Source organism: Leptosomus discolor, chromosome 16, assembly GCF_034619465.1.
Source record: "Leptosomus discolor isolate bLepDis1 chromosome 16, bLepDis1.hap2, whole genome shotgun sequence".
Taxonomy (NCBI): domain Eukaryota; kingdom Metazoa; phylum Chordata; class Aves; order Leptosomiformes; family Leptosomidae; genus Leptosomus; species Leptosomus discolor.
In genome coordinates this window covers 15,366,583-15,393,690 of record NC_141406.1, presented here as the reverse complement: position 1 = coordinate 15,393,690, position 27,108 = coordinate 15,366,583, and the positions used below count along the sequence as shown (strand labels likewise).

The following is a 27,108-nucleotide window of genomic DNA, read 5'->3' as shown; positions in this document are numbered from 1 at the left end:
TCTGGAGAAATGCCCTGGATCCTCAGCGCTCTTATCTTTGCTGTTTCGTGGCTAGAGAGGAAGAGGGCTGGCTTCCTTTGGCTTTGGTGATTATCCTGCACTTTAAAAACAAAACAAAAAGCGGACAAAAAAAAAAAAAAAAGGAAAGGTCAGTCAGCCCTACGCCTTCCCTCTGGGCGCTCACTGACCCTGTTTCCTCCCGGGCGTTCAGGCGTGGGAGAAAGGCAGGGATCTCCCCACAGCCGCGGGAGAAAGGCAGGGTTCTCCACACTCCCTTTCTCCCAGGCCTGCAGGTGATGGGGCTGGTGGCTCAGGAGCGCCTCGGGGTGACTCCCAGAAGGACAGATGACACGTGCTGCCTCGATCCCTGTGGAGCCGGGGGGCAGAGGGAGCCCTCCGGCAGCGCTGGGAGGGAGCAGGGGGAGCTGCTTGGGCTGGGCTGGCCTCCCTGCAGCTCTTGGGACCTGCTCCTCGGAGGGTTCAGCGAAGCTTCTGGGGCTGTGGAGACCCACCCCTGATTTATCCGCGCAGTCCGAGGGTGGGAGCTGTTAAAATCCCTCCAAAAGGAGGTTTGGGAGCAAACGACACGCGCTTGCTTTTCCTTAGGGTGGTGTTGCTACCAGTGAGCGCTCAGAACTGCCTGACCCCGGCTCTCGGCTGGGGAGGCCCTTTCCCTCGGGTGGCGGGTCGGTGGCGGCGCTTTCTCTGCTGCAGGGGAAGCCGTGGCCAGCGCAGGCTCCGCCACCCCGTGCCAGGCCAGCGCAGGGGGGCGGCCGGCAGCCGTCCTTTGGCTCCGTAACCGATACCTGCTTTGAGCGAGGGCAACGCGAGTACCACGGGGAAGAGGAGCAGGCGGTGGCCCGGGGGCAGTTGTTCCTTGTTTCGAAGTCTTTTCAGAAATGGCAGCTGTGTGTGAAAGGGCAGAGCTAAAATGTTGTGTAGAGAAGGCCTCTGTAGTCTAGTTTTCTAAGAGTGCTTTTCTATTATGAATATTTTATCTACCTCCTCAGCTCTTGTTGCCTGTTGTGGAGTCAAGTGACAATTGTAGTGGAAGGTCGTGTATTATTCAGTAGAACTGGATGCTAGAGGAGAATGAGCAGAGCCACGGCTGTAATGGTTAGTGTAAGAAATCCCGAGAGGGAGCGACACCCGATGTGGGAAGCCTTAGACTCGCAGTCAGGCTGGTGCCTTGGCAGACGCCAGGGTACTTTGGCCGGGTCTAGAGGGTTTTTGACCCTTCATCTGGAATATCTCGCCGTCAGCGCCGGATGTCTGCCCCAGAGCAGCAGCTCCACGTTCCTGTTCCTCCCTCAGTGAGGTGGTTATTTGCTTTTGCCCAGGGTGGATTCCTACTCCTGGCTCAGGGCTCTTCACGGCGTGTTAAAAACCAAAGGTGTTGCCAGCGTCACCAGCGGCGTTACTGCAGCGCTTCTGCTCCCGTAGCAGTGACTGTGTGTGGCTTGTCTGTAGAGGCTAAAGTGAAGCATTAAGTGTTTGCTCAGTGGCACAAGTTTGGATCATCAAGTAAAGCTTAAAAGTCTTCAGAGTTAGGCTGAGGTCATCCTTCTAGTAACCAAAGACTTTTTTCCCCCGAGTTACAGACAGCTGGTGTCCGTGCAGAGGGGGTGGTTGTACCTGTCCCCTCTCCTCTTTCTTCTTCAGCTGCTGATTTATGAGAGCTCAACAGTAACAGTCATCCTGTAGGTCAGCAGCTTCAGCTCTGTGTGTCCTGTCGGTTATGGGCTTCGATTGTGAGCCGTGTTTACACACGTTTGTGACACACTTTGGGTTTGTAGCAGTCCATAGTGCAGAGTGTCGTGGTGAAGGACCCGGTGCCTCTCCCTTCTTACGGGAGATAAGCTGGGGAGCGTGGAAGGGAGGGCCTCTAATTGCTCGGTTTACTCCAGCACTGTGTACTTTGACCCTGGGTGGCACGTCACTGGGCTGTTCGGGGGTTTTGGGGCACCTGTTCCCAGAGCTGCTGCCCTTGAAGGGGTCGAGGCTCTGCAGGGAGCCCTTCAGCCCGGCACCCGTGTCTCAGCAGTCCCGCTGCGCTCCTGGGCGGAAGGGCAACACCAGCCCCTGGCTGTAGAATACACCGATGGTCCTGCAGCAAGCCCTGCTCGAGAGCTGGCTCGCTCCTGTGAGACAGGGGGGAGAGGCCATCCTCATCCTCAGCTGCGCCGAACCGCCGGCTTTCCCCGCACAGCGCAGGGGAGGCTCCAGCAACCCAGTGCTGGCTGCTCGGACAAAATCCAGTCGCCTCCTGCGGTGCAGGAGCGGGTTCAGCTCCAGGAGGTGACATGCGCCGACACCAGTGCTGAGCACCTGACAGATCACAGCGACGTGATTAACTTCTCTGTAAATAGATTCTTAACTGGCTTCGGGATTGCCTCGGTCAGGTTTTGCAAACTAAGTTCTTAAAAACCAGGGGATGATTATTTTTAATCTTTGTACAGCGGCATGTGTAGCTGTGGGTTTAGTGAGTCACTCCCGGAGGGTTAGAGTAAGTCTCAGTTTTGTTACCGTGTTTGTGGGCAGACTCTGCCTAAACCCACTCCTGACTTAACCCTCTGCGTGCTGTCGCGGTGTAGGAAAGACGTTCTGCTGTTGCCTCGGCCCGTCCTTTACCTGCCGGCCCGTTGTCCTTGGGCTGGGCAGCGAGACTTTGTTAATGCCATCACACAAATGCTCTCAGCTCTTGAGCCTTTTTACTGTAAATGGTTTTGCCTCTACAGCTTTTGGGGGAAGGACGGGGGGGGGGGGGGGGGGGAATGGGGCAGCCGGGTCACAGCAGCTCTTCAGGTGAGCTGGTGCTGCTGGGTATTAACGGGGAGCGCAGAGCTGTTCTGCTCCAGCCCCCACACCAGGCACCACCAGTGGCAGCAGAGCTGATGGAAACCTTACTGGTGGAAGTGATTTTGTCCATCCCTGTAACGCAGCAAAGCTGGACTGGAGTCCGCAGCTTGTAACCCAGTTGGGGCTGCAGAGCAGAAGCAAAGGGCCCCTGGCCCCGAGCTCCCTGCCAGGGTGGTTCCTCCCACCTGCATGAGTGCAGCTGTAGCTCCAGCCCAGGGGCTCTGGCTTCCCTCAAGGCAGGTGTTGGATCCAGCCCCGAGACCCCCTGGTTAGAGCCGTCAGTGGAGGCTCTGAGCTCCAGCCTTGCCTTGGAGCAAAGGGGAGGTAGAACCTTTCAGTCATCAGGGAGGTGTTGTGTCTCGTGGACAACAGCAGCAGATTCGTGTGTTCTGTACAATCATTCCCTCCCACTTCACACTTATGCACAAAAAAGCTTCAGCTGGATTTCAGTGTATGGTTGATGTTTGCAATGTGTACTTTTTTTAAAAAATATAACACAATAAATTAGAAGATATTTCATATTTACATGTGGGTCACTTTATTACTTGTTTGAACCATGCTCTCCTCATGGTCCACAGAGCTGGAAGGAATTTTCAGGAAGAAATACCAGACATTATCCTCTCCGTAGGTGTTAGTTTTACCTGCTGGCACTGCTGCTGGCAGAGGCACCAGCAATCTGATTCTCAAGGCTCTGCAGACCCCAGGATTTAAAGGCAGCAAGCCCAGGCCCTTCAGGCTGCAGTCTCAGCCTACCCCAAAGCAGCTGGAGCAAGAGCTTTTGCCTCAACATGAGGCAGCAGAGAATTCCCAGCTCCCACCCCCTACACCTCAAGGGCAGAGTAGCACCTACCACACGCTTGAGGGAGCAGAGGCTCAGCTCAGGGAGGGGAGATGAAGGTCTTCCAGCAGCAGGAGGGTGGCTTCTTCCAAACTGGGTTGCTCCAAGCCAGCACCTCCCTCAGTAAGAGGAGGCATTTTGGTCATTGTTTATGGTTTTGCTTCCGCTGTGCCATGCTGCACAGGGAGAACCAGGGCAGCGTTACTCTGAAAGCAGAGATCTTCCCCCGTGTCAGAGCAGATGAGAAAGCAGCTCCCGAGGCTGATGCACCAACCAAAATATCAGCACCAGCCCTACTGTGACATTTAACCCTCCCTGTACCTGCCAGAGGACAAGTGCTGGTTTTAAAGGCGTTGCTGGGCTGCCCTAGAGAAAAGGGGGGTTCAGACCACTGTTAACTCCCTTGATCTGCACGTGCTGCAGTTCTCCTGGTGAGGTGTGTCTCCCAGTACAGCTGGAGAAGCCTTTTTGTTTCTATCTTAATCCTTCCTGAGTAGTCAGAGCTCTCAGCTCTTCCCAAGTGCACAGACAGACATTTTACATGTGGAACTGTGACTTTTGGTATAAACACGTCCCTGTGGCCATGGAATGAGCATCTGTGCTCACTGGGATGGTACAGTGACATAAGGGTATTTATTTAGCTATAGTTGAAAGTTTTAAGCTATAAAAAAAGAGCCTAAAAGATGCAAGCAAACTCTCAAATCACAGCAGCCCTATGGCATCAAAGACTCCGGGGGAGATGCGAGGGCTAGTCTCCTCCTGCAGGCTCCTTTCTGTTCCCAGCCCAGAGAGGGGTCAGGAACAGGAACTGCTTCTCATCAAGGCTTTGCCTGGGTTGACACCTAGAAGGAGAGAAGGAAGGAGTCCTTCAGTCACGTACAAGTGTTACGTCCTTGCTGGCCCGGCTGCGGGGAAAGAGGCTGTGCCCCTGTTGCTGCTTAACAGTTGCACATGAAGACATCTCCCTTGCTCTCCAGGCTGCAGGGACAGCCACCCCCTGTCCCGAGGGCGTTACACCTCAGCATCTGAGTCTTCCTTGGAGCCAACAGTACCAAACACACTGAGCCCCCCGCTGAGGCAGCAAAGACCCACGCCTTTCAGCCGCACTTGCCCTTTACTGCCTTGCAGCCGGGGGCAGAGGGAGGCGGGGTGAGCACACCGCCCTGCCTGACCACGAGCAAGGACAGCACCAACATTCTCCATAGCTATGGCCAGAACTGGAATTCATTGTCCCTTCAGTTCCTTCCTTCTCAGAGAGCCTGCCTGGGGGACAAGAAATGCTTCCCCTCCATCCCCCAACCCATTTCAGAAGTAACTTGGCTGAGGGAGGCAACAAGAGGTGGCAAACTTCCCCCGAGTCCTCATTTTGTATGTGCACACTGAATATGGGGTCAGGCTGTTCTCTAAATGACCAAGCCAGGAGAGAGCCTTGCTCCCTCTCCCCCTGCGAGCAGGTGGCTGTGACAATTCACATGCAAGGTACGTAGCTGCAACTCCCACCCCAGCGATGACCATCTGTTGTGCATCATCTGCTGTAGGTACACACTGACTGCGTAGTTGTGTTGTGCACCTCTGCTCTGAGAGGAATCAACTCCTCCTGAACTCGAAGGGCCCTCGCTAGAGCTGAGCTGTGCTCCCTGCAGGGCTGGCTCCTCAAAGGAGAAGGCACAAGCCGTGCTCCCGGTGCTCACCACTGTTAGTTGTCCATTTTTGGCTCTGAAGACCTGAGGCTCCTGCCCAACGGCAAACACCATTGTCCCTTCCTTCCCAGCGCCAATGCGAAACTGAAGGCTGCAAATACAGACAGAACGAGTCATTAGATGCTTTCCTCGCAATAGGCTTTACTCTAAGCCCCCTTTATTTCTGTTCCCCCGGCAAATCTCGTTAGATTAGAAGATCAGAGCCCTCCAGCTTAGGTGAATTTCCTAAACAATTGCATTATACCACACAACCCAGAAGGGTTTGATGAATGGAGGATGCCTGCCTGGTCCAGGCATTTGCATTTTCCTGGTGCAATTAAGCACTAGAAGATAAGCAGATCTGACCTGGAGGAAACCACTGCACACACAGAATCTAATTACGATTGAAACGCAAGGGCCAGAGAGAAAAGCTGGAGCAGAAGTACAGGTTTCATGTGCCAGTTTCAATTCCTGTAGAGCCTTGAGAGACAGACTGCATCCACCTGCCATTAGCCTGGTGGCGTGACTGAGGAGGTCCCCGTGCTCAGCAATCCCATTTCAGGGCCTCCTCAGTCTTTCAGGGAGAGGAGCCTTTATCCTGAAGTGACCCACAGGCTCAGCCCAGCAGGCTTTCCTCAGAGCTGGTGCTAATCAGATCCGTTGTGAAACCACTAAACCCACCACCTCACGCCCAGGTCACATCAGCAGGAGCCTGAAAAAAGGGATTTTTAAAGTCCAGCCACCTATGAAGAAGGTTGGGGTTTAGGCAGATGGGTCATGGGCAGCGCTTAGAGCGGAGCAGCACACCTGGCAAGCTGCAACCACAACCCTCATGGAAGCAACCTTCGTTAGCAGGGGTGAAGGTTGTAATGAGTTTGAATTTATTTTCTTTTTCCATCCCATCTTTGTTCCCCCTATGCCTGCGAAAGGAAGCCATGAAAACCACCGTGCTACTGCAACAGACCCGATCCGCTCTGGGTGATGTTAATAGTTTGGACCTAAGCAGTCCAGGCCTAAAAGATTTCGAAGCAGGTTCTTCAATAAAACCCAGCCTGCACGATCCTCCCGGCTCAGCTTCCTTCCTTACCTTCCCTGCACAACTTTGACAAGGTTTTGCTTATTGGCCAGCACGCAGAGTTTAGTGACCGTCTCAAAGACGTGCTCACACTGAAGTATCACATCTCCCTGGAAACAAAAAAAAAAGAGAGAGAGGAACGAAGTCACCCGGCACCGCCGCAGCCCGTAAGCCACGCAGCAGTCACACACTCCGAGAAACTCCTTCCCAAAGCCCGAGCAGCGAGTGCTGCGCCGAAGCGACCGGCAGCTCCACAGCGGTTACGACAGTCACGTCCGAGTCTGGCCTGTTACACACCTTCCCAGGGACTGCTGGGGATTTACAGCAACTGGGGCTCTAGGAAAGGCGAGTAAAAGCTTTCATGGCGAGACAGCAAGAACGTGGAGGTCCAGCTATTACAGAATTAGTAACCATCAGTAATTGTGTAATCCCAGCATTCCACAGGAAGATACTGGAAGCGTCAGCTACAAGACCTTGCTTCTAACCACGAGCTCGCAGTAGCTACGCGACAATTTTCTACCTTCTGTTTGTTGTCCTCGGGAACATGAATGACCACGATCCCATCACTCAGGTTACTGGTGGAGATACCTTCAAAAGAAATCCAAGGATCAGAGGAAAAACTGCCAAAAGGCAGCTCTGCACCACCACCACCACCGCCGCCACCTTCCCAGCATCGGGGTGCTGTTCCCATGGGGGCAGCGACTCCAGCCCTGACCCATTTACAGGAGTTACATTCCTGAAGCAGGGCTCTGCACCTTATTAAAGCTGAAGAAAGAGTATCCCCCTGCTTAAAGCAAAACGCGGAGTTACTTTGAATTAATCTAAGAATTAATCGAAGTTTTCAAAAGTACCTTTTTCTGTCATCCACTTGTCCATAACACATTTCCAACAGGGGTTATTTAAACACAGCCCGTTAGTTGTTTGCTCCACACCTTTCCATGCTACCTTTGTTTTGGTGAGGGAGGAGGCAGAGAGTATATATTCTACTCCTGGACTGTAATGGCAGGATTAAAAAATACCTACAAAATGGGGTAGGAAAGGGATTGGGGGGTTTGTTTTGGTTTGTTTTTTCCCCTCTATTTCAGCAGAAAGTGACGACCTCCTGCATTTAAGTGTTTCAAAAAAACTGTGTCCTCTTACTCATGATTTATTCTCCGAGGAACTGTGTGCTGACACACAGACCCTTTATCCATCCCCCAGGAAAAACTCTGTTCTCACGTAGAACATTGCTTCCAATATCTTTGAAAGACCACGTTTAAGTAGTTCATCTTTCCACCCCCAGGGTCAGAGGCAGAAAGGGAAGTCCCACAGACTTCCACCGTTACCTTTCAGAGTGGCGTAGTCTATTTTCTGCTTGATCTTGGCCATTTCCACCACATATGCCGAGGACTGGGTCAGAACGAGGAGCCGGTCTCGTGCTTTGAACCCGTTCCTGTCATATTTTATCACGGGGGTCACATACTGAAAACAACGAGTTGGTGTCAGCGTTTCTCACTCCCGCAGGGTCCCGGGCTGGAAGCGGCTCAGCGAGGAGCAGCGCTGCCCCGTGGAGCTGCAGATCCCAGCTCGCAGCAGCCCCTGCCAACCTCTGCTTACAGCGATCTGGTTGCTCTGCCCTTGGGAGTTCAGGTGGCAGAATCAACGCTTTGAGAAAGACGGTTTACCTGTGCCCTCTATGCCGTATCCACGGGAAGTGCAGTGCACACATCGGCACTGCTCCTGCCCTTGACAGCCAAATCGGGTTAGTGACGTTTTCGAAGCTTTTGTTAAAGGAATCTTAAATGCTTTTTGTCCAGGTGCACTTTGAAACCCGTCTCCAATTTAAAAGGAAACACTTGCCCTACAGGCATGGCTGCAAGATGGCCTCAGGCACCACGGATTGCCCGGTCTGTGTGACCCGCCAGCTCCAGGACTCCAGTGAAGCTGGTTTGAGGGCTGCTGAGCTCCAGCTGTCCTTCCCCTTACCTTGATCTTCTCACCATGGATGAGCTGCAGTACTTTGGGGTTTAGATCATTCTCTTCTGAGGAGCAAAACAGAAAGACAACCTGAGCGCAGGTGACAGACAGCCACCACTCCCACCAGTGAAACACCAGAGAGCTGCATTAGTGGTCTTCATCCCATTAGTCCTCATCCCCTTGGCACGCTCCCCTTCTAAACTGTGGGGGTTCACTTCCAGCTACCCCTAAGTCCATTTCGGTGAGTCTCCCTGCCTGATGAGCAATTCACACCGGGAGTTACTGGCTGTTCTTGGGTCTGCCCTCGGTTCAGGCCCTGGCACAGAAGGACTCCCACTGAGAACCACCCACAGCATTTTTCCTGCTGCCCGGAGCTCCAGCTGAAGGTCACAGAGAGCTTCCACTAACGACCCCAGCATTTCACCCACACACCACAGCTTCTGCACCCTATCCAGACTCCCAGACCCTGCACCCTGTGCTTAACACCCGCTCTGTGGATTCCCAAGATTCAGATCTCTCCTTCCCAGCAGCTCCAGCCTTTAGGACTGGATCCCCACAGCCAGCGATGCTGCCCCGCAACATCCCCACTCAGCCTCCCCACTCCATCCAGCACAGCCAGGGTGGGTCCTGGTCCAGCCCAGCCCATCAGGGATTTTTTGCTTGGGTTTATAGTAGCTCTGTCCCAAGAGGGATTCCAGGTACTCCCAGTCTGAGAACAAAATCTGGCGTGTTTAGTGTCACTAGACACAACACAGCCAGGGAATTTAAATGGTAGAGCCCAAATGCAGCAGGTGATGCTGCCTCTGTCAGGTGGGAATTTCTCTTAGGAACTGAATCTGTTTTGTCAAGCAATTTTCCTGAGCGAGGAGCACGCAGCCGAGTCCTTCAGGGGTTTGTTGTGTACTCACTCAGTCGGGTGTCCGCGAAAGGCTGGCTTATGCTCTGCAGGTAGCCTTCCTTCTTCCCTCTGAAAATGGCACTGGCCACCACTTTTTGCTGTAACTGTTTTGAGAAGGAACAGCCTTCACCCTCTTGGAGTTTCTCCATCAGCCACATGGGCAGTTAGAACACAGGCACTGTTACTGCACAACAGCATCCTTTCATCATGCAGTATCTACCCGACTCATGCTGCATTTCTTCCAACATCTTTAGGTTTATTCCTTTATTACACCAAATGGAGGGGTAGTAGGGACTAAGCAGTCCTACAGATTTTTCGTGGATCTTTGCCAATTGGACGAAGTGCAGCTTTAACGCCGTAAGATTAAGACCCTGTGTCTGCAGGAGCCCTGCACCGTACGCTGCAGGGGCCACCAAAGCAAACACCTGATCCAGGCTCAGCCACGTTCGCTCAGCGAGTGGAGCGGTGGTCTGTCAGGAGGTGCAGTCTGTGTCTCGGGCAGTTCACAGACAGCAGCTACCACGTGTGCACAGAGTGTTTGAACTCACACATTTGCATTCCACATATCCGTTACCTGCACCTTCCTCTCAGCAGTAACACCTCGGCAGTATTTCCTTACTAAGTTCCTAATGCAGATCTTCTGTAGCATCTCGGACATCTACAATTAAAAAAGGAAAAAAAAAAGAAGCAGAGAAGTCGTGCAAACAGCTCCCACTGCATGCCTAACAAATGCTTGCCTGGTGCAAGCTGTTGTTAACATCTAGTCCCAACTCCATATGAGCTCCCCCAGCCCAGAGACCCACTGACCAAGGAGCTTTGCAGGCAGAGAAGGGTTAACGCCCAGCAGCAGCTGAAGGATACCAAGCAGCCGAGCCATTACCAAGGTCACCAAAAGCAGCAAACCCCACCTGCCACCCCCAGAGTAGACTGTGGCCCGCACAGGTAGTGTCCCATCAGCATCGCTCTCCACCTTCCACCTGAGCTTCCTAATTTCCCAGGACCACCTCACCCACTGAGCGCCATCCACAGCTGGCACGGGAGCGACCTGCTCTGGGCTCAAGCCAGGGCACAGGCAGGATGAAAGGGGCCATAACAAATATTAGCAGCTGTTTCTGAACGAGAGCTCTGCTGGAAGCAATTAGAGTTTGTCCGATTCATGCACTGAGGCTACTTGTCCTGCCAAGGGCCCCGACAAGATGAAAGGCTACACGTGTCTGTGCTGCAAGCTTGAAGCATTGTGGGATTAATTTTGTCTTTAATAGGGCTCATGAGTTCACTTTTCTAGCAGTGCTTCTTCCTTTCTATTGCGTAGAACAAAAGCGCAGAGCTCCCTCCTTTCCCTTGGAAACTTAAGCAACAACACCGTTCCTCCCGCTGCCGTTCTCCCCCAAATTCAGAAGGTCTCAAGGTCTTCCAGAGGCTCTGCCATCATGCCTGAACAGAGGCCAAGCCAGCAGGAGATCTTTGCTCTTTCCCTACGTGAAGTGCGCACAGAACAGAAGCCATCTTCACCGCTCCCTCAAGCCTGCGGCAACCCTCACCTCTTCCAGGATGGTGGGAGGTTCAAGCCAGCTCTTGTCCAAGACGTTTTTTGGAATGTGGTCTCTGAGCTTCATCAAGTAGTTGTACTGCACAAGATGCACAAACTCCATGTTCTCTGGGCAAAGGGGTTTCTTCCGATTGATGAAGCCATTTATGAATCTACAGAAGATACCCAAACCAGAACTTAGATGTTACCTTCAGAAATAAATGGAAACGAAAGGCAGGTCACAGAGGGCGCACAACAGGCTGACACATCATTGATGTTAACTCAGATACACTGTGACCTGTGTTACAGCAATGGAGATCTTAAGCTGTGTAATAGTCCAAGCATTAACCTGTTTTTCCAAGTTCTGTTGGCCAAAACGGAGTGAAAAAAAAAATTCAGCACTAACTCTGATGCAGTATTCAGGAGCTGGGTTTAAGGGAGTGGAGATGGAGGACCATTTACAGGAGAACAGAAGGGTACACAAAGAATTGGGTGGGAGATTCTCCGTACCGGTATAAACTAGCAGAGCAACAGAAATCAGTGAGGTCACCTGAAGAGGCGACAGGCATTTCTGTTCAACCCCATTGGGCAATTGTCGTCCTAACTACAACAACAGCTTAGAAATGGGTGTGAAGGAGATGGTTTTGACTCACTGTACTGTCAGTACTCTGGACCCGTTGTCCAGAGACCATCACCAGGCTACACCCCGCCACCCACACCCCTCCCCATGACCACCATGCAGCGATAGTTACTTCCTGATTATCTGAACTGCCCACGTCCGCTTCTTGGCCTCCTTCCGTGCCAGCACCCCTCGCCAACAAGCCTCCAGCTTGATAGCTGCAAGAATGGATCGGGTCCTTGCATTAGTATCAGAGGTCCTGTGCCATACTACCCTTTAAACTCGCACAGCAGGAGTTATAACTGGCTCTGGCAGCTCATCCCATCAGCTAATCTCTACAGTAAGAGGCAGAGAACATTTTCCTCTCCGTAGTAACTGGCTGATCTGGCACTACCTGCAACTGTAGAGCTCAGCCATCAAGGCAGGTATGTCCTGTGCACAGCCAGCAGCTCGTCTTAGAACGTGGCCTTTGAGCCTGCAGCGTTATACATCAGCCCATGCCCCGTGCTAAGGGGGGTTGTGTCCCGAGCAGGTAATGAGCAAGTCCCTCAGGACCCCACGGGCACAGCAGAGGGTGCTGCCGCTGCACAGAGCTGCTCCCACAGCTGATGCCTGGGTGACACCACGAGCAGCACATGGTGTAAGCAGCTAAACAGACCTCTGTGACCGCTCTTTGCACAGCTGTCACCAGCACCCACAGCCCTGCAGGGAAACCACGACTGCCATCTGCAGCAATGTGGGTTTGTGACCTCCCAAAGCTATAAATCCTGCTGGAAAGCGTAGCCCTAAGAAGAAAATCCTTGATTCCAGAGCCCATACCTGCTTCTCTCTTCTTCTTGTACTCTCTTTTCCCAAGGCATCCTTTATATTTGGCCTGGAGTCTTGAAACTGGCAAAAAAAAGCAGAGACATTGCTCCTCAAAAAAAAAGCAGAGACATTGCTCCTCAAAAAAAAAGCAGAGACATTGCTCCTCAAAAAAAAAGCAGAGACATTGCTCCTATCTACAGGATCCCAGCATTCGGGAGCTGTGCTCCCAGTGATCAGACACCATGGGCCAGGGCACAGGAGGGTCTGCACAATCACCAAGGAACAAAGCTGCCAGAACACCAACAGGAGCAAAGCAGCCTGCGTAGGTAACCGTGCCCTTCGGCAGCCCCGTGCGTTTATGCATTTCAAGCAGGTACAAACAGGTAACAGTAGGACGAGACAGGGGCATCCCAGTCCCAGAGGGAAGGTACTTGGTGCATCTAGACATGGACCAACAGTTACTGGTAGAACCAAGGAGCTCTAAGGAGATGTGTATCTAGAACCCAAGCGATATAGCTAGCGAGTTCTCCCCATGCTGGAAAGAGATTACTGAGTTTTCCTTGGACTCTCCGGAGCTGTGCAGACCAGGGGTCTCAGCTCTCACCACGGTGCATCTGCTGCGTGAACCTGGAGCCCAGAAACACAGTTCACCCAGACCCTTCCTCTTAGTCTGTATATAAAGAGAACTGGAACCATACCCAAGAGGTTCTTTCTGAATTCAAACGCATCTTCAGTAGCAAACAGAGTCTTTGGGAACCGAATAAATATTTTCGTTCTGAAAAAGAGACCATGAACAGCTTATTCAGAGTGAGCCATTGTTTCAGCTGCCCTGACCAGGATCAGAGTCCTCCAACTAGCTGTAACGCTGACAAGCTGCATCTCCTTCCACAACCACTCTTCATTTGTCTAGCTGGCACATCCCAAAAGCGTGCAAAGGGCTTGGCAAAGGGTGGCAGGGAGAGGGAAGGAAGCAAACCATCTATTACTGCACAAGGTCCCTGGAAGGTGCCGTGTGGAGACCTCTGCCTTTACACAACTTGTAATTCTCAACACTGGGATCCCTGCAAGTTTCCCCAGGGGCTGTGGAGGTCAGGACAAGCAGCTGAAAGCCAGTGAAAACAGGTTTTCTTGTCTTAGCTAGATATTATCTTGTCTTATCCTAGACATTAATTCAGGTTGAAGGTGACATTAGAGAGCCCTGCCTTGCCCCGTGCCTTCCCTTTAGCAGGGAGGACAAGATGGTGGTTCAGGAGCAGTTGAAAAAGGTGGTTAAGAAAGAGCCTGAGCCTAAGACAGGTAAGTTGCCTCTGGCTGCCCAAGCACACAGAGAGACCCAGAGCTGAAGCAACGCAGCCCTTCTCCCCTAATGCAGAGATGGAAGAAACTCAGCTGGATTCAAGCTTCCATGGAAACAGGAAATTAAAAATAAAGAGGAAATTTGTGCATCTGGGCTTTTTATCCATCTCCTTGCTCCTGCGCATTGTACACCTTTGGGGTGAGGTTACCTCGGCCTGTTTTAAAGAAGTCACTAATCAGAAGCCGTCAGGTTTGCAGACCCAGGCAGGCTCACCCAGTTCACGTGGTGAAGCAAGAGCCAAGCTAAAGGGATCTGTTCACACCACTACATCTTGCAGCTCCCCGGGAAGGGCCACACAGTGGCTTGCAGTCAGAGACAGAAGATCAAATATGGCAAGCACCACGCAGCTGAGCAGCAGAGAACACAGCCAGGAAAAGGGAATTTACCTTCCTAATTTGTATTCCTCGGGCTTGTAACCAATATGCTTGATGAGTCTCTCCACACCCTCAGCTGCTGGCCCATGCCAATGTGGCCAGGTAGCTGGACAGAGGGATTTATACCTGAAAGATCAGCAAGACATCAACACAAGTGACTTGATGTTTGAGGAACCCCTTCCTGAAACTCTCGCCTTGAAATTCCTACCCCTTTTTTCGAGACAGAAGATGCCAAAGCAGATCAAAATGGCTACAGACAAAAGAACCCACCTGTCTGCTGATGCTTCCACATCTCGTATCACTGGAACTTGACATTTAAAAGCAACCTTGCTCGGAAGCCCTCATGGGAAGGCAGGGTTGCACGGCCCCACTTACCTTTGCAGGAAGAGTTCATACTTGCGCCGGTAGGCGAAGCCAGCTCGTCTCACCCGCAAGTGCTCCATCAGTCCCAGGTACTTCACCTGGTGTCGGATCAGATAATCATCAAACTTCCCTGCAGCAAGAGCACACGTTCACTGGTAAAGACTCTGCGGAAGCTCCCTCGCTTGTCCGTGTATCGGGACAAATGAGGAAGGAATCAAATCCACAGTTACTCAAGGTGATGACTTTGCTGATAGCTTAACCAAAGTTCTTTTTAATGTATGTATATATATTTATCTATATATGCTGTACTTAGCTACAAGCTAAAGGAATGAAGTGGGGGAGACTCTCTCAGCTGCATCTTCAGCCCAATGCCTTACCAGGCTCCTTGTTCTCATTCGGTTTAATACATCGGACATAGGAAGGCTCCTTGGACATTAGGATTTCTATGAGGCTCGTCAGACTGTTTTTGAACTGGGTTGCAACCTAAAACAACATTGGAAGAACTGACTTAGCTTTAGAACCCATCACTGCAGTAACTGAAATCAACTCCTTCCCCACGCCCACCTTAAAACGGGAAGCAAAAGGCTGACGTACGCATCAGTAGCCCAAAGCTTTTGAGGCATAGTTAAATCACAAGGTACCTGGACAGAGCACTTGGCCGGAGTATCTGAACCCCTGCCATGCAGCTGGACACGCAAGGGAGCCCTTCAGAAACCAACTACTGCTGGGCGCTAGGCACAGGGCTCGTTTTAGAAGGATGCGTTAATAATAACATTAAGGGATGTCACGGGGGTAGGTGCTGTCTCAGCAACATCACTGTCCAACTACAGGGAAGCTAGCGGGGCTGTAACACCAGCAAAAAAAAAAAAAAAAAAATCCACTGAATTCCAAACTGAGGACGGGATCAGTGCTTAAATGAAGACTTGGGAAGTTGAGTTTATATTCAAAGTCAAGACTAAACTCACAGTCTCTGGTCTCCTCCTGTTGTCCAGCTCCGACGGTGAAAAGCAGTCTCTAATGATGCCATTTTTAGAGTTGCACAGCACCTGAAACAGGACAAGTGAAGAGCTGCCTTATTTAGGAGACCTGTTATTCCTACTGCCATCCTTCTAAGCTTGAACAGCACAGCGGTTAGGATGTGTGTATAGGTGCCCAAAGAACATTGCTAAGGAGAGAGAAACATTCTCGTTTGCTACAGAGATTAAATACATCTTCTGCAAAACACCTCTGCTTCAAGCAAGGTAACTCAAGACCCTTTTTTGTTGTTACCTCTTTCAGGTTTCTGTACAGGAGATCATTATTCTTCTCCAGAAATCCTAAAGAAAAAAAAGAAGGTTTGGTTCTTTTTGAAGACTACTTTAACACAAAATCTGGAAATTTATATCCTCAAAATTCACACTGCATTCGTGCTCAAGACTTCCAAGTAACAGTGCCTTCAGAGGGCAGGTATTTTGTAATTCGTCTTCACATCAAATCATTCTCTACCGCATTGGCTTAAAAGCTCAGGTGTCTTCTAGCCTGGCACTTCTGTCCCACTCACCAACAGCACAGTAAGTGACTTCTCCTGCGTAGTGAAGGAGGCGGAAATCCACCCAGTCAATCGATTTCCGTGTCTTCTGGTCTGCAAGCTTGCGGCTGCAGGGAAAAAACCAAACCACACGAAGAGAAAAAGCAGCAGATAGGCTTCCTCAGCCTGCAGAAAGTCACCTGCACAAAAAGCAGCTGTAGCAGAGCTGGGAGCCTATTTTATGGCTGTTCTAGCAACGTGGCTCTGACTGTGCATTATGGCCCATAATCAAATTATCATCTGTCCATTCTGAACAGCTAACAGCAAAATTGAGTGCTGGAGAATGAAGGCAGTTCCCATAAACCCCTCAAAATATTTGTGACCTACTCATTGCCATTTGTCAATGATCACCCTTTCTGGAAGTATTAAGATTTCTTCCTATAACCCTCATTTAAATACATTACCATGGCCTAGATAAGAAAGATCACCAGCTTCCTCAATTTCAAGGTGAAAAAGGGGGCCAGAAGGTTTGTTTGAGATATTTTGCCCTAGAACAAGAACCCAAATACAAAGGAGGCATCCAAATTTCCAAGAATAGCAGGAAAATTTTAGAAAGCAAGGACTTCTGGAGGGAAAAAATAATTTAAAAAAGAGCAACCTCACAGCTTAAGTTTCAGCTTTGTAAGCAGTTGCTAACAGCGGAGTTGTGTGTCACAACAGCACGTTAGTACATCAAAATTTCCTTCCAATTGTATCGTCAAGTACAGATTCCATTTAAGTAGCTCTAGCACTTCTATTTAAAGCCTTTAATCAGGCAGAACAGCATTAAAGCACGCTGTGGTGACAAGGAAGTTGGCTATACATTTTCCACTTGGCTGTGATGAACTTCAGAGATGTAGAAACGGTGACAATTCAGCAGCACAACTCCGAATCAATGACTTGCCAAAGCCCTTCCCTAGGCTGCTTCTGGGAACTGCCAGGACAGCCCAGCGCCAGCGTGTTCGTCTGCCACCAGGCACTGAAGCCCAAAATACTACAAACAGAGTATTAACCAAAACGCCACCCAGCTGGGAGATCTGAGCAGAAGCATGTTTCTCCATTTCCTCTTCAGACCCAAAGCTCCCACGTATCAAGGAGGACCGGTGAAAAATATTTATGTACCACTCACAGCCTGGGGCATTAGGCTCCTCTTCGCAACACCTTCAGCTTTCCATGGAGTCAGTGGGGGACAATGCCATCTATGGCCAAAACCATCCCACCTTCATGGGCCAAAGCCATCTAATCTTTACAGTCCCAGTCCCTAATTTTAGCGTGGAATGAAAACAGCCTCGAAGATCAGCATGACACAAGTAAAGAGGGATTCCTGAATCCCCCCCCCCACTTCCTCAATACCCCAGGTCATACTCTACCAGCGTGGCACACGACAGTGTTAGACAGCAGACGGGCTCCTTGATTTTCTTTGGTAGAAAGCACAAATTGCTCCCTCCCCAGTACTCTGTTGTGGGAAAGAGGTGGGACTTTCCTCTGCGATAGGATACAGAGCATAAATGCATACGTCACAAAGTGGGCATGATCTCCTACTTTCTCTTCCAGCTTTTCCAAGAAGCTCAAATCTGTCGCTTCGCCAGGTCGTAAGCATTCTTCATCCTGAAACAGCAGACACCAGATACAAAACACTGCTCTGAACAGACTACTCTCTCCTTGCCAGTGTTTAGTACGACTTTGTTATGCGAAACCAAAGAGCTTGCTTACAGTTTGAGATGAGTTCTATTCTATACAAGAATTTCCTAGTTTAAATTTAGAGCTTTGTTCATCTGCTTTCAGGAGCACTGTCAAGATAAATCAAGTTAAGTCAAATCTGCCTTTTTCTCCCAAACTTGGCAATGCCCTGCCTCATCCTTTATTATTTGTAGTTAATCTAAACAGAAACAGTGAGAAAGATGACATCATTAGATATCAAAATTCAGAAGGATCTGAAGGACTCTTGGTCTTGATGAACCACAGAGTCGGAGGGGGAAGACAAGCTTACAGATTACCCTTTTCTAACCCAAGAAACCCAACTCCTCCTGCTCCCCCAGTTGTACTATGGGTAGAAAAGTCCTGCTCAAAAGAGCCATCTGTTACAACGTGAAGCTAATGCTGAGCTTCAGCAGCGCCTTCTCTGGATTATGATGTACTAATCCGCTGTCTCCTGGACTGAGGCGATAAAAAGTCTCAGCTTTGTGGACACGTCAGAGGTGGCAGCAAGGGACAGCTCCACTCCAAGTTAGGCTACAAGTCTCTACAGGCAAATTACTTGATTTCTTACTAATTAGGGTTTGCATTCAAGAACGTATCACCGCAGTAGTTAGCTTGTGTGCTCAGACTCCTCCCTGTGGAACTGCACACTTAATTGAAGCAAAAAACCAAACAGTACTCAGCACTGCAGAACAAGTTCCTTGTTAAAGGCTGTGGAGGGAGCTGCCTTCAGCCTCTCCCATTTCTCCTGCCATCCCTATGAAGGCACAAAAAGGATCATCTTCAGATTTTAGGAGCAGTAACAACAAAAGGGCAAGGACACAAGTGGAAGACCTGCAGCTCAGGAGGAGGCAGGCAGCTCTCTGGTTTCTTTCCTAGCTGAGTCCTTCTGAAGCATCAGACATCAAGGCTAACGGGCAGATGGGATGAACTGTCCTCTTCCACCTTCACAAGAACCCGGGTGTCTGGCTTCAGAGGGCGGTGGAGGAGCACTCCTGGCGTTCCGCAGGCTCCCTAAGGGTACTCGGAAGAAGACTAGGTCCCATCCCTGCTGCTGACTGTAGCCAGCCAGGTTGCTGCAGGTACCTTCCTTCTGTGCCTCAGTGTCTCCAGGCAAAAAAATGGAGCGAATGGCCTAGGTCTGCCTTCTCAAGCACTCAGAGTTGCTGTGGAAGCAGCATACCTCCTTTAAAACCCACAGCTCTCTAGCAAGCAGAGCCTCTACCTTAGTCTTCTGGGTCTTTCCTAACAAGGTCTATTCGTTTATGTCCTGAATAATGCAGAGCCATCACATAATTAGAGGAAAAAAATATATGATTATGGGCCATTACAGCAGGGTACAGGCAGGCATTTTTAAATTAAGTAGCACAAACTCTGTTCTTACCAGAATGGAGATTATTCCTTTATGCTTCTGCTCAACCAGGTCACAGATGATTTTATTGTTAAAATACGGAATCGGTTCCCACTGGAAAGATGGAAAAAAAAAAATAAAAAGAAGAGAAGTTTTAGAGGAAGATCTTTTCCTTAGAAGTTTTAAGTTCTTTGGAGCCAGGCTCCAATCCCCATAAAGATCAGTGTAATGAATTAGGACTGACCGAGCTGCTGGGGAACGTGACAGCACAGTGATCTATCACCCCACACTACAGTCTTCCAGCTTTCAGCAGCCAAGACCATCCTCTTATTCTCTACACTAACACGCTCCACCTTCCAGTGTCTCACACTGTTGGAGCTCCTCATTTCTACAGGGACGTTGTCACTACTGACCTGAGTTTTGGGGCATGCCCTACCCCTTGCTCAGACGATTAAATCCTGGCTAAATTACACTGCAGAAAGGGTTACAGAACGAGACCCATGGCTGTCTTATACTTTCCACATGAAAAATGCAAACTCAAAAAAGAAAAAAGCAGGATGCCTTCCTCATTGATGATCAAAAGCATTTGGTGTAATGGCAGTTCAAAGAAAAAAGGGAGGGGGAAAATAGTAAGTTACCTCTATTCCTTCTAGTTCATATTCCTCCTGCTCTGCTTTCAAGGTCATCTCAATCAACAGCTGCTGGAGCTTCTCATTGCAGTAATTAATGCAGAACTGCTCAAAGCTTCAGAGTGGTTAAATGAGCATTAGTTTCTGTTTATTTCATGGACAGTTTTCCTTCTCCCACCACTACCTACTCTTTTCAAGCCAAACAACCCACTTCCACACAGATGAAACCCACACATTCCCCCACACTGTTGTACCAAGGGCTCACCCCCAGGCAAGCAGTCCAAGACAAAGCTTTCCCCAGGGGGTTCAGCTAAGCTGGGGCACTCAGGTCTTGCAGTCCCCCGTAGCTTGCCTTGCTGGGAGAAGAGTACTCTCAAGAAGCTGCGTAGGACTCCAGCACATGCCCCCACCAGTACGAGGACAGACTGCCCCAAGCCTTGGGACTGGCTGTTACCTGTTTGTGTCCAGCACTTCAAAGCCATAGATGTCCAGCAGCCCGATAACTGTTTTCCGAGTTGAATCCTGTTAAAAACACCATTGCACTGTAGTTGCTGCTTCAGATGATGCTTCTTCCCTGCATGTTTCTTGTTGTTTCCTTCACCTAAGTGTTAAACTTTTTCTTTGAGAGCTTCATGTCAGATGCCAGTGGAGTTAACCACTTTAAGCAGGTAGTGAACCACTAGAACTATTTAACGTACCACCTTCCACACCTAACTACACAGTTTTCCAGCTCAGAGCTGTGGGACACCCCTGTGTCAGCGATCAAGCATCCGAGACGCTTGGTGATGAGTGCTGTAGAGCCTCACCGGAGAAACTCTGCTCAGCATGTTAGTGAGGAGAAGAGGGTGTTGGGGATGTGGTGGTGGGGTTTCCTCTCTCTTTACTAGTGTGATGCTGATCTTTGAGTCTGGTTTCATTCCACATTCAATGTCTAGGAGGACACTAGACCAGAAACCAACCTTGTTGGCTAGAGAGCCATTAATTTTGTTGACTAGCCAAGTGAAAGTTCGTCCATAAATCGCCTTTGCTACTGCATCCCGAGCATAGAACGCCAGATCCACGTTCAATGGGCTTAGGACCTAAAAAAATATGAGAGATATACCAGAGACAATCAGAGCAAGCTTCTGCAAAGCCAGTTCACACCTGCGGTATACCACAGCACAGCACTCAGCCTATCTCAACTGGAGCTGCCTACCCATTTATTTACCCTCAGCGTTACTTCGGTCTGGTGTACAGCCACACATCAGCAGGACTGTGATACTATGTTTTGGAGAGTACTAATTTAGATAAGTGAGTAAAGCATTCCGATCTGCTTTTAATTTTACTAATCTTTGTGCAAAATGCTCAAAGAACAGTTTTTACCAGTGCTTTTGTCCATTTATGCAGCCCAGTTTCCCAGTTCACTCTAGGGACTGAGCAGAAAAAATTGTTTGGCTCAAATACAGGGCTGCCTGCAAGTCCCTGTTCCTAGCTTTTTAACAGTTACTGCCTTCTTCAGCAGCAAAACTAATACTGGGAACACGTTTAACATCTCAGGCTAGAAGAGGAAGGTGATACAGCAGGAGAAAGACAGCCAGAGCGATTTGTTTTTTACTGTAATGTTGCTAAAAACAGAGCTCCTAATCTGCTACCACCACCACTAGCTGGGGTGGCTCCCAGCTGCCTGAGATTCCCCAGGACTGCTTGATACCTCTTCAGATCTGGCTTCTATCTTCCGATGGGTGAGAGCTTCCTGCAGAATAGACAAGTGCACACCCAGCAGCTGCAGAAAACAAAATACTTGCACTGAGAGCACGGCCAGCAGGAGACTGTTTAAATAAGCAGTATTGTGTGATCAGTAGGGCACAACCCCTCATCCCATTCCCAGTTACGCTCATCTTTGAGGAACAGTAAGGAAGTTGCAGTGAGATGTCCTACAGAGAAAAGGGGCCCTACAATTCAGGGTAGTCTATAACAAGAGCTGAGTATTTCTACAGCAATCCTTCTGCTTTCAGGAACAGGTTAAGAGGAAAACACAGCTAGGTTAAGGCTTTCTTCACAGCACTTGTAACACGAACATTATCTCAGAAGAGATACCTTTGAAATCCATTTGATCTGCGTGCCATCACGAATGATGGCATGTCCATTGCTGTCTTCTTCAAACTGAATGTTCCCAAGGTGCAGCACACTAGCAACAATTCCGAAGAGGTGCTAATAATGAGACATACACACAGTTAGAAAACAGATCCCCACAGCTCCATGGGATGGTACTAATCTTTGCTGTGTGTGCTAATAAATGGAATATTGGCTAGGCTGAAGGAGGTGAGTCAGACAACCTGCTTCAGAGATGCGCTACCCCCAGTTGCCATCGTGCTGTGCCAAAGGATAGAGCTCTTCACCCACCCACTCCCTCCCAAAGTGATGTCTTATTCCATCCTTATCACCTCCCCCAAGCAAGACTGCTTCCATCACTTTTAAGGATCAAGTGTGCTGCTATCTTCCCTTAAGCTCCCCTTGGTAGGCTCAGTCCCTTTCACATGCATACCTCTATATCTTTTTCAGTAAAGTCAATGATAGAAAAAGCTTTGCGGACTGTTTTCCAGTCGTTCTTGTCATTAATAGAAAACACTTTGGCACATCGACCCTATACAGTAAAAGAAAGATGAAGAATACAATTAATTGGCAAAGCAATTTTATTATCAGCAACAAATAAAGCACACTTTGGGCATACTGCTTCCATTTCCAGTTTCCTCAGCCTGTATAGATACAGTCTGCAACTAGCCAGCAAGTTTATTTCACTCCCGCTGATCCTGAAAGCAGCTTATTTGGTCAGATACTTCAGTTTATAGCTTCAGCTTCAGGTAACTTAAAGCATTGAGCTTGAGTAGTGAATTACCATAGAATGGCTAAGTCTTGTGAAGAGCTCGAGCTTACAGCCATCTTCCATTTCTATGGTAATAATACCTTCTGCCCAAATATTCTTCACTACCAAGGAAGAGAGGAAACAGAGAGCACTACCACGAAGTGAGCTGTGTGCTGTATAGCCATAGCTATGGACCTCTAGAATAGGAGGTCCATAAATCCCGAGAAACTCATTTTATACCAGGTCCTGACACAGGGGCATTGGAAGAAGTGCCTTTATACAAAGTGTAACTCGCAGACAGACACTACTCTGCTGTTTAGTAGCTCAGGCTGCTCTTCTCAATGAATCAAGAAGCGTCCTGACCATACCAGAGGGACCAGGGTCAAACAGTTTAGTGACTTCTGCTTACGAGCATCTACGTTCTCACACCAGCAGTATGAATGGCAGCAGCGAGCCACTCTGCACACACAGGACACGAGGAGTACGCAATCAATAAGAGAACTGATGAAAGTGACTTTTAAAATCTGATGGCCTTGCTGTCCCTGGGTCATGTTGCCCAAAAGCGTCTTTCTGTCCCCACAACCATATCTGCTGATCCAATACGAGATGTTGCCCCTCATAAGCCACTTATCATTGCATCCTTGGGCCACCACAGCTGGAACAGCTCCTGCTACAAAAGCACCCGGGGTAGAACGGTGTCCGACAGCCCCAGAGCGAGCATGTTTGCAACCAACCTGCCTGCAAGTTCCGCTGTAACGTGACACACAGGGGGTTCTCGTCGCAGCTCAGCAGCGCCCGTAGTACGTCAGGAAAGCTGCATTTGCAATCCCTACAGTTTGAGATTGAAGATAAAGAGAGAGGGACAAGCTCTCACTGACCTGGATGAGATACATGTACTTCTGGGGGTTGCGCTCCAGCCCAAGCCAGCAAAGAAGATCCTTGTCTCCACCCTCGAGCAACTGGTAGAAAATATGGAAGTTCCTTTCTCCATGGTTTTGATGGACCACTCGGGATTTTTCAATTAGGTAACTGAGGATGTGCCCTCCCACTGGAGCTCCCTGGCAGAACAAAGCAGCCAGATCAACACCAACAGACACAAACAACATCATTGTGATGGCTGTTCCTCCAAACCTGGAGCAAGCAGCAGCGTCAGGAGAAGCGTGTTTCTGCTGTCACTTACCTGCCATCTTGTGTTTCAGAGCTAGCATCCGACAATAGTACAAGTTGTATCTAAAGAGTTTGGTGTCTTTCTAGTGTATCTTGTGCTTTACAACAATTTATAGTGGCTTTCTACCGCGTGCTGGCAGTATTGCCAGTAATATAGGAAGCTTTCAGGATGTAAAACTAATCACTTTACTCGCAAAATGCAACGCCTGTAAAAATAGGGTCAGAAATCTGCAGTGTAAGTCTTAATAAATCCTGTGCTGCCTGGTAAGTGTCCAAGAGGTTCACTGATATAGCTTGTTTTAATAGCGGTCCATTAAGTTTGTTCTCACCTTAAAATCAAATTGGATATCCATGTATTTTCCAAATCTACTCGAGTTGTCATTACGCAGAGTTTTTGCATTTCCAAAAGCCTAAGGATAAACAGATAAAGTCACTTATCTTAATGAGAACTGACACCCATGGTAGGGTGAAGCTCCAGAAATAAAGATTTGCTGTGTCAGCTGGGTCCTACTACTGAATTTAGTGGGATTACAGAAATACAAAGTTGGTGGACTTGGCAGTGTTAGGTTTATGGTTGGACTCGATCTTAAAGGTCTTTTCCAATCTAAATCATTCTATGATTCCAAGCTAGCATATTTCCCTAGCTTTGATGTGGAATTCAGCTAAACAAGGTATCACTCTTTCTTGTATGACCTGTAACTGAAGCATGGGGAACTGTTGCATGTTGTACAGGTTCCTTGTACTCCCAGGTTTCAGCTATCCTCCACTACAAAACCCAAGTTTAAGTTTCTAAACGTTAAGTGATATTAAACCGCAAGCACTCTTGCGGAGGTTGTGCTGCCAAGAGGCCTGGCATATGTTACTATGCGTGTTGTGTATGCAGGGGCAAGAATCATGTCAAACAGGAGGCCATTCCTGGGTGCGGGTGTGTAGACTCGCATCGAAGCCTTGTGGAGCGAGGCCACCAACGCCAACTCTTCTGCATTTTGTGCCTTTATTTAGTTTTTACCTCCAGAACAGGATTGGAAAGCAGCAGGCGATCCCGGACGATCTGCAGCTGCTCTGTAGTCGGACAGGTTACCGCGTAATACTGCAAGATCTTCTTGGATGCTTCTGTCTTCCCAGCTCCGCTCTCCCCGGAGATGAGGATGAAGTGGTTGTTGTACTCGCTGCACATCACCCGGTAGGCGTTGTCAGCTATGGCATATCTGAACAAGGATCACAAGAAGTATTCAGGGGAGAAGCATCTGTTAGAAATGGCCACAGGCAGCAGAGCACCAGCAGTTTTCAGAAGCACTAACTCCTCGGCTGACACGACGAGTGTTGTACGTGATGGGGAAGCACAGCTCAAAACATGAGTCTGACCTAAGGTCTCATAGTAAAACCCCAGTGTGCATTCAAGGGACAGGTAGGGCTTGCTCTTTTCCCCCGCTGTTGCTGTAGGATTTATACAGGCTCCATGTATTTCTGGTGAATACAGTTTATACCCAGCAGGGACTCCCTCTTCCAAATTTCAGTAAAGGAAAGATCTCAACTTCTGCTGATAGAGACAAAGATAACCAACAGTGGAGCTTTCACCAATATGCCACTTAAGGAAAAGAAAAAAAGAAAAACTTAGTCAGACTACACAACAGCTTCCAACCATTACAAAAATTCCAGCTCAGAGTTCAAAAGTTGAGGTTTCTTCCCCTCTTGGGGAGTTCAAGTGGAGACTGAGCACAAGCGCTGTGGTAGTCCTGTGGTTGCCTGTACCAACACAGGGTCTCAGAGGACAAGGAAAGATGACCAGAGTGTTTTGGACAACTGAAGGAAAAGATGTTGACTTGGGCAATGGTCTGACTAGACCATGTGTAATGAGAAGGACACACTGAGCACTAGTCTGGACAGTTATCTTCAAGATAACTCTTCCCCTACAGCTTCCCCAATATCACTTCTGCAATCCTTTTGGTCCACTTCTGTTCTTGCAGTCAGCTAGAAGACAGAGAAAAATACAGCCTTACCTCCAGGAAGATGAGAATATCAGCATTCACCAGACCTAGTGACTGTGGCTACACATCCACGGTGCTAGTACACAGCATTACAGAGAAAATCCCATTTATTGGTATAAACTGAAATCCCAGTGGTTCTACTTACAGATGTGGTGGCAGTTCAAAAAAGTTAACCCCTCGATAAAGCTGCATCTGTGTCACTGTGTAGATATCCAGCTCTTTGTAAGGGTTGACAGATACAAGAAGAGTACCAATGTATGTCTGCAGGGAGAAAGAGTGCATACGGGTGGGAGACCTGTTCCATCACTACAACGACAGCTCCTGCAAGAGGAGTCAAGCATATCAGGACTGAAAAAGATGGTACAGAACTTGTTATGAGAGAAGGAAAAAAGGAAAAAAGCAAACAAAACAGTCCTCCACAGGTGTCACTACTTCAAAGCCAACACCAAACTTCTTGCAAAATCTCCCTAGTTAAGAGTAGAGGTGAGCTACAAAACCCAAGTTTAGGGCCTTGCATGTTATATACAAGGTTTTGATATCTCATGATGCTTAAGGATTTTTTTTTTTTTTCACTACTTAAAGCTAACATAATAATGCATTTACTATCCCAACTCAGTTTCACAAAAATCTTTGTAAATGGCCAATAACTAATGCTGCGAAGGAAAGCCAGGCAGGGTGTCTATTCCATAGATAGCTGTTCAACAGAAAAAATTCCTTCTTGACTGGGAAAGGTGATCAAACATCATGTTTTGGGACACATTACGTTTTCCCTTATTTGTATACATTTTCAGCATGTCAAAATGCCCTGTTTTACCTTCTTTTCTATTCTTTCTGTTAGCGTTGTCAAATGAGGACTGATATTTGTATAAAGGGCATGTTTAGAGACTGCTCGCCACTGCTGTAAGCCCACGTATAACCTTGAGGCTGCTGAGACTATGGGCATGGCTGTGAAGTTGTCTTCATTTGCACCACGAAGTACTCTGCACTCCTCAGACACATGAGATGCCATGTTCAGCACTTGCCTTCGAATACAGTAAGGGAGTAGGAAAGTGAAACACTACTGCATACTGCTTGGATCTTTGTAAGGCAACTCTGAGCAGGCTGAGAATATTATTTTCATCAGGTGAAGTAGACAGACTGCTACTGGGTGATCACTCTGCTGGGTAATACTAACATCTGACAAGGCTTGTTTTCTCAGAGCACAAAGCTGGGAGAGTACGAGAGTATTCTCTGCACTGATAGTGCCTCCTGCCCCTGCAGTGTTAGCTTGCATCCCATCTAGATGGACAACAATTTTTTTTTACCCTTACATATATGCATGCCACACTTCGAGACATTTCATCTGCCACAGGCTGCAGGAACGCACACGACTGGCACTTACGTAGATGAGGTTTTCCTGGTATCGCTTGCGAAGGTTGTTCAGGAAAGCAGTCTCACTGGTGTGGGAGTCCAGAAGCACAAAGTCCTGCACCCCGACTCTGTCCCGGGCTATCAGAGCCCCTTCCATGTTTGCGTCAGTGTTATCTTCCACTTC

General features: G+C 48.9%; 1 protein-coding gene across 1 annotated transcript; it reads right to left on the bottom strand.

Moving 5' to 3' along the window:
- Positions 1-149: 149 nt before the first annotated feature.
- Positions 150-27,108, bottom strand: MYO1H (myosin IH). Its single transcript, XM_086474015.1, has 34 exons — positions 26,956-27,108; positions 25,720-25,835; positions 24,596-24,794; positions 23,916-23,996; positions 23,298-23,477; positions 22,102-22,200; positions 21,654-21,767; positions 21,268-21,339; positions 20,537-20,656; positions 20,032-20,099; positions 19,587-19,692; positions 18,982-19,062; positions 17,416-17,507; positions 15,894-15,988; positions 15,623-15,669; positions 15,319-15,399; positions 14,731-14,836; positions 14,366-14,483; positions 14,003-14,116; positions 12,958-13,034; positions 12,272-12,340; positions 11,586-11,670; positions 10,847-11,006; positions 9,880-9,963; positions 9,316-9,409; positions 8,417-8,472; positions 7,777-7,912; positions 6,972-7,039; positions 6,464-6,561; positions 5,181-5,488; positions 4,019-4,063; positions 3,386-3,515; positions 646-806; positions 150-367 (listed from the first exon to the last, which is right to left on the bottom strand). The coding sequence occupies exons 1-34, from the start codon at positions 27,079-27,081 to the stop codon at positions 150-152; spliced, it is 3,804 nt and encodes a 1,267-aa protein (XP_086330141.1). The 5' UTR covers positions 27,082-27,108.

Coding starts and splice junctions, on each gene's coding strand:
- MYO1H (XM_086474015.1), bottom strand. CDS start 27,081: ATGGAAGGGGCTCTGATAGCCCGGGACAGAGTCGGGGTGCAGGACTTT. Junction 25,836..26,955: donor ACCAGGAAAACCTCATCTAC/GTAAGTGCCAGT, acceptor TTCTCCCTGCAG/ACATACATTGGTACTCTTCT. Junction 13,035..14,002: donor GAGGAATACAAATTAGGAAG/GTAAATTCCCTT, acceptor TCTCTTTTTCAG/AACGAAAATATTTATTCGGT.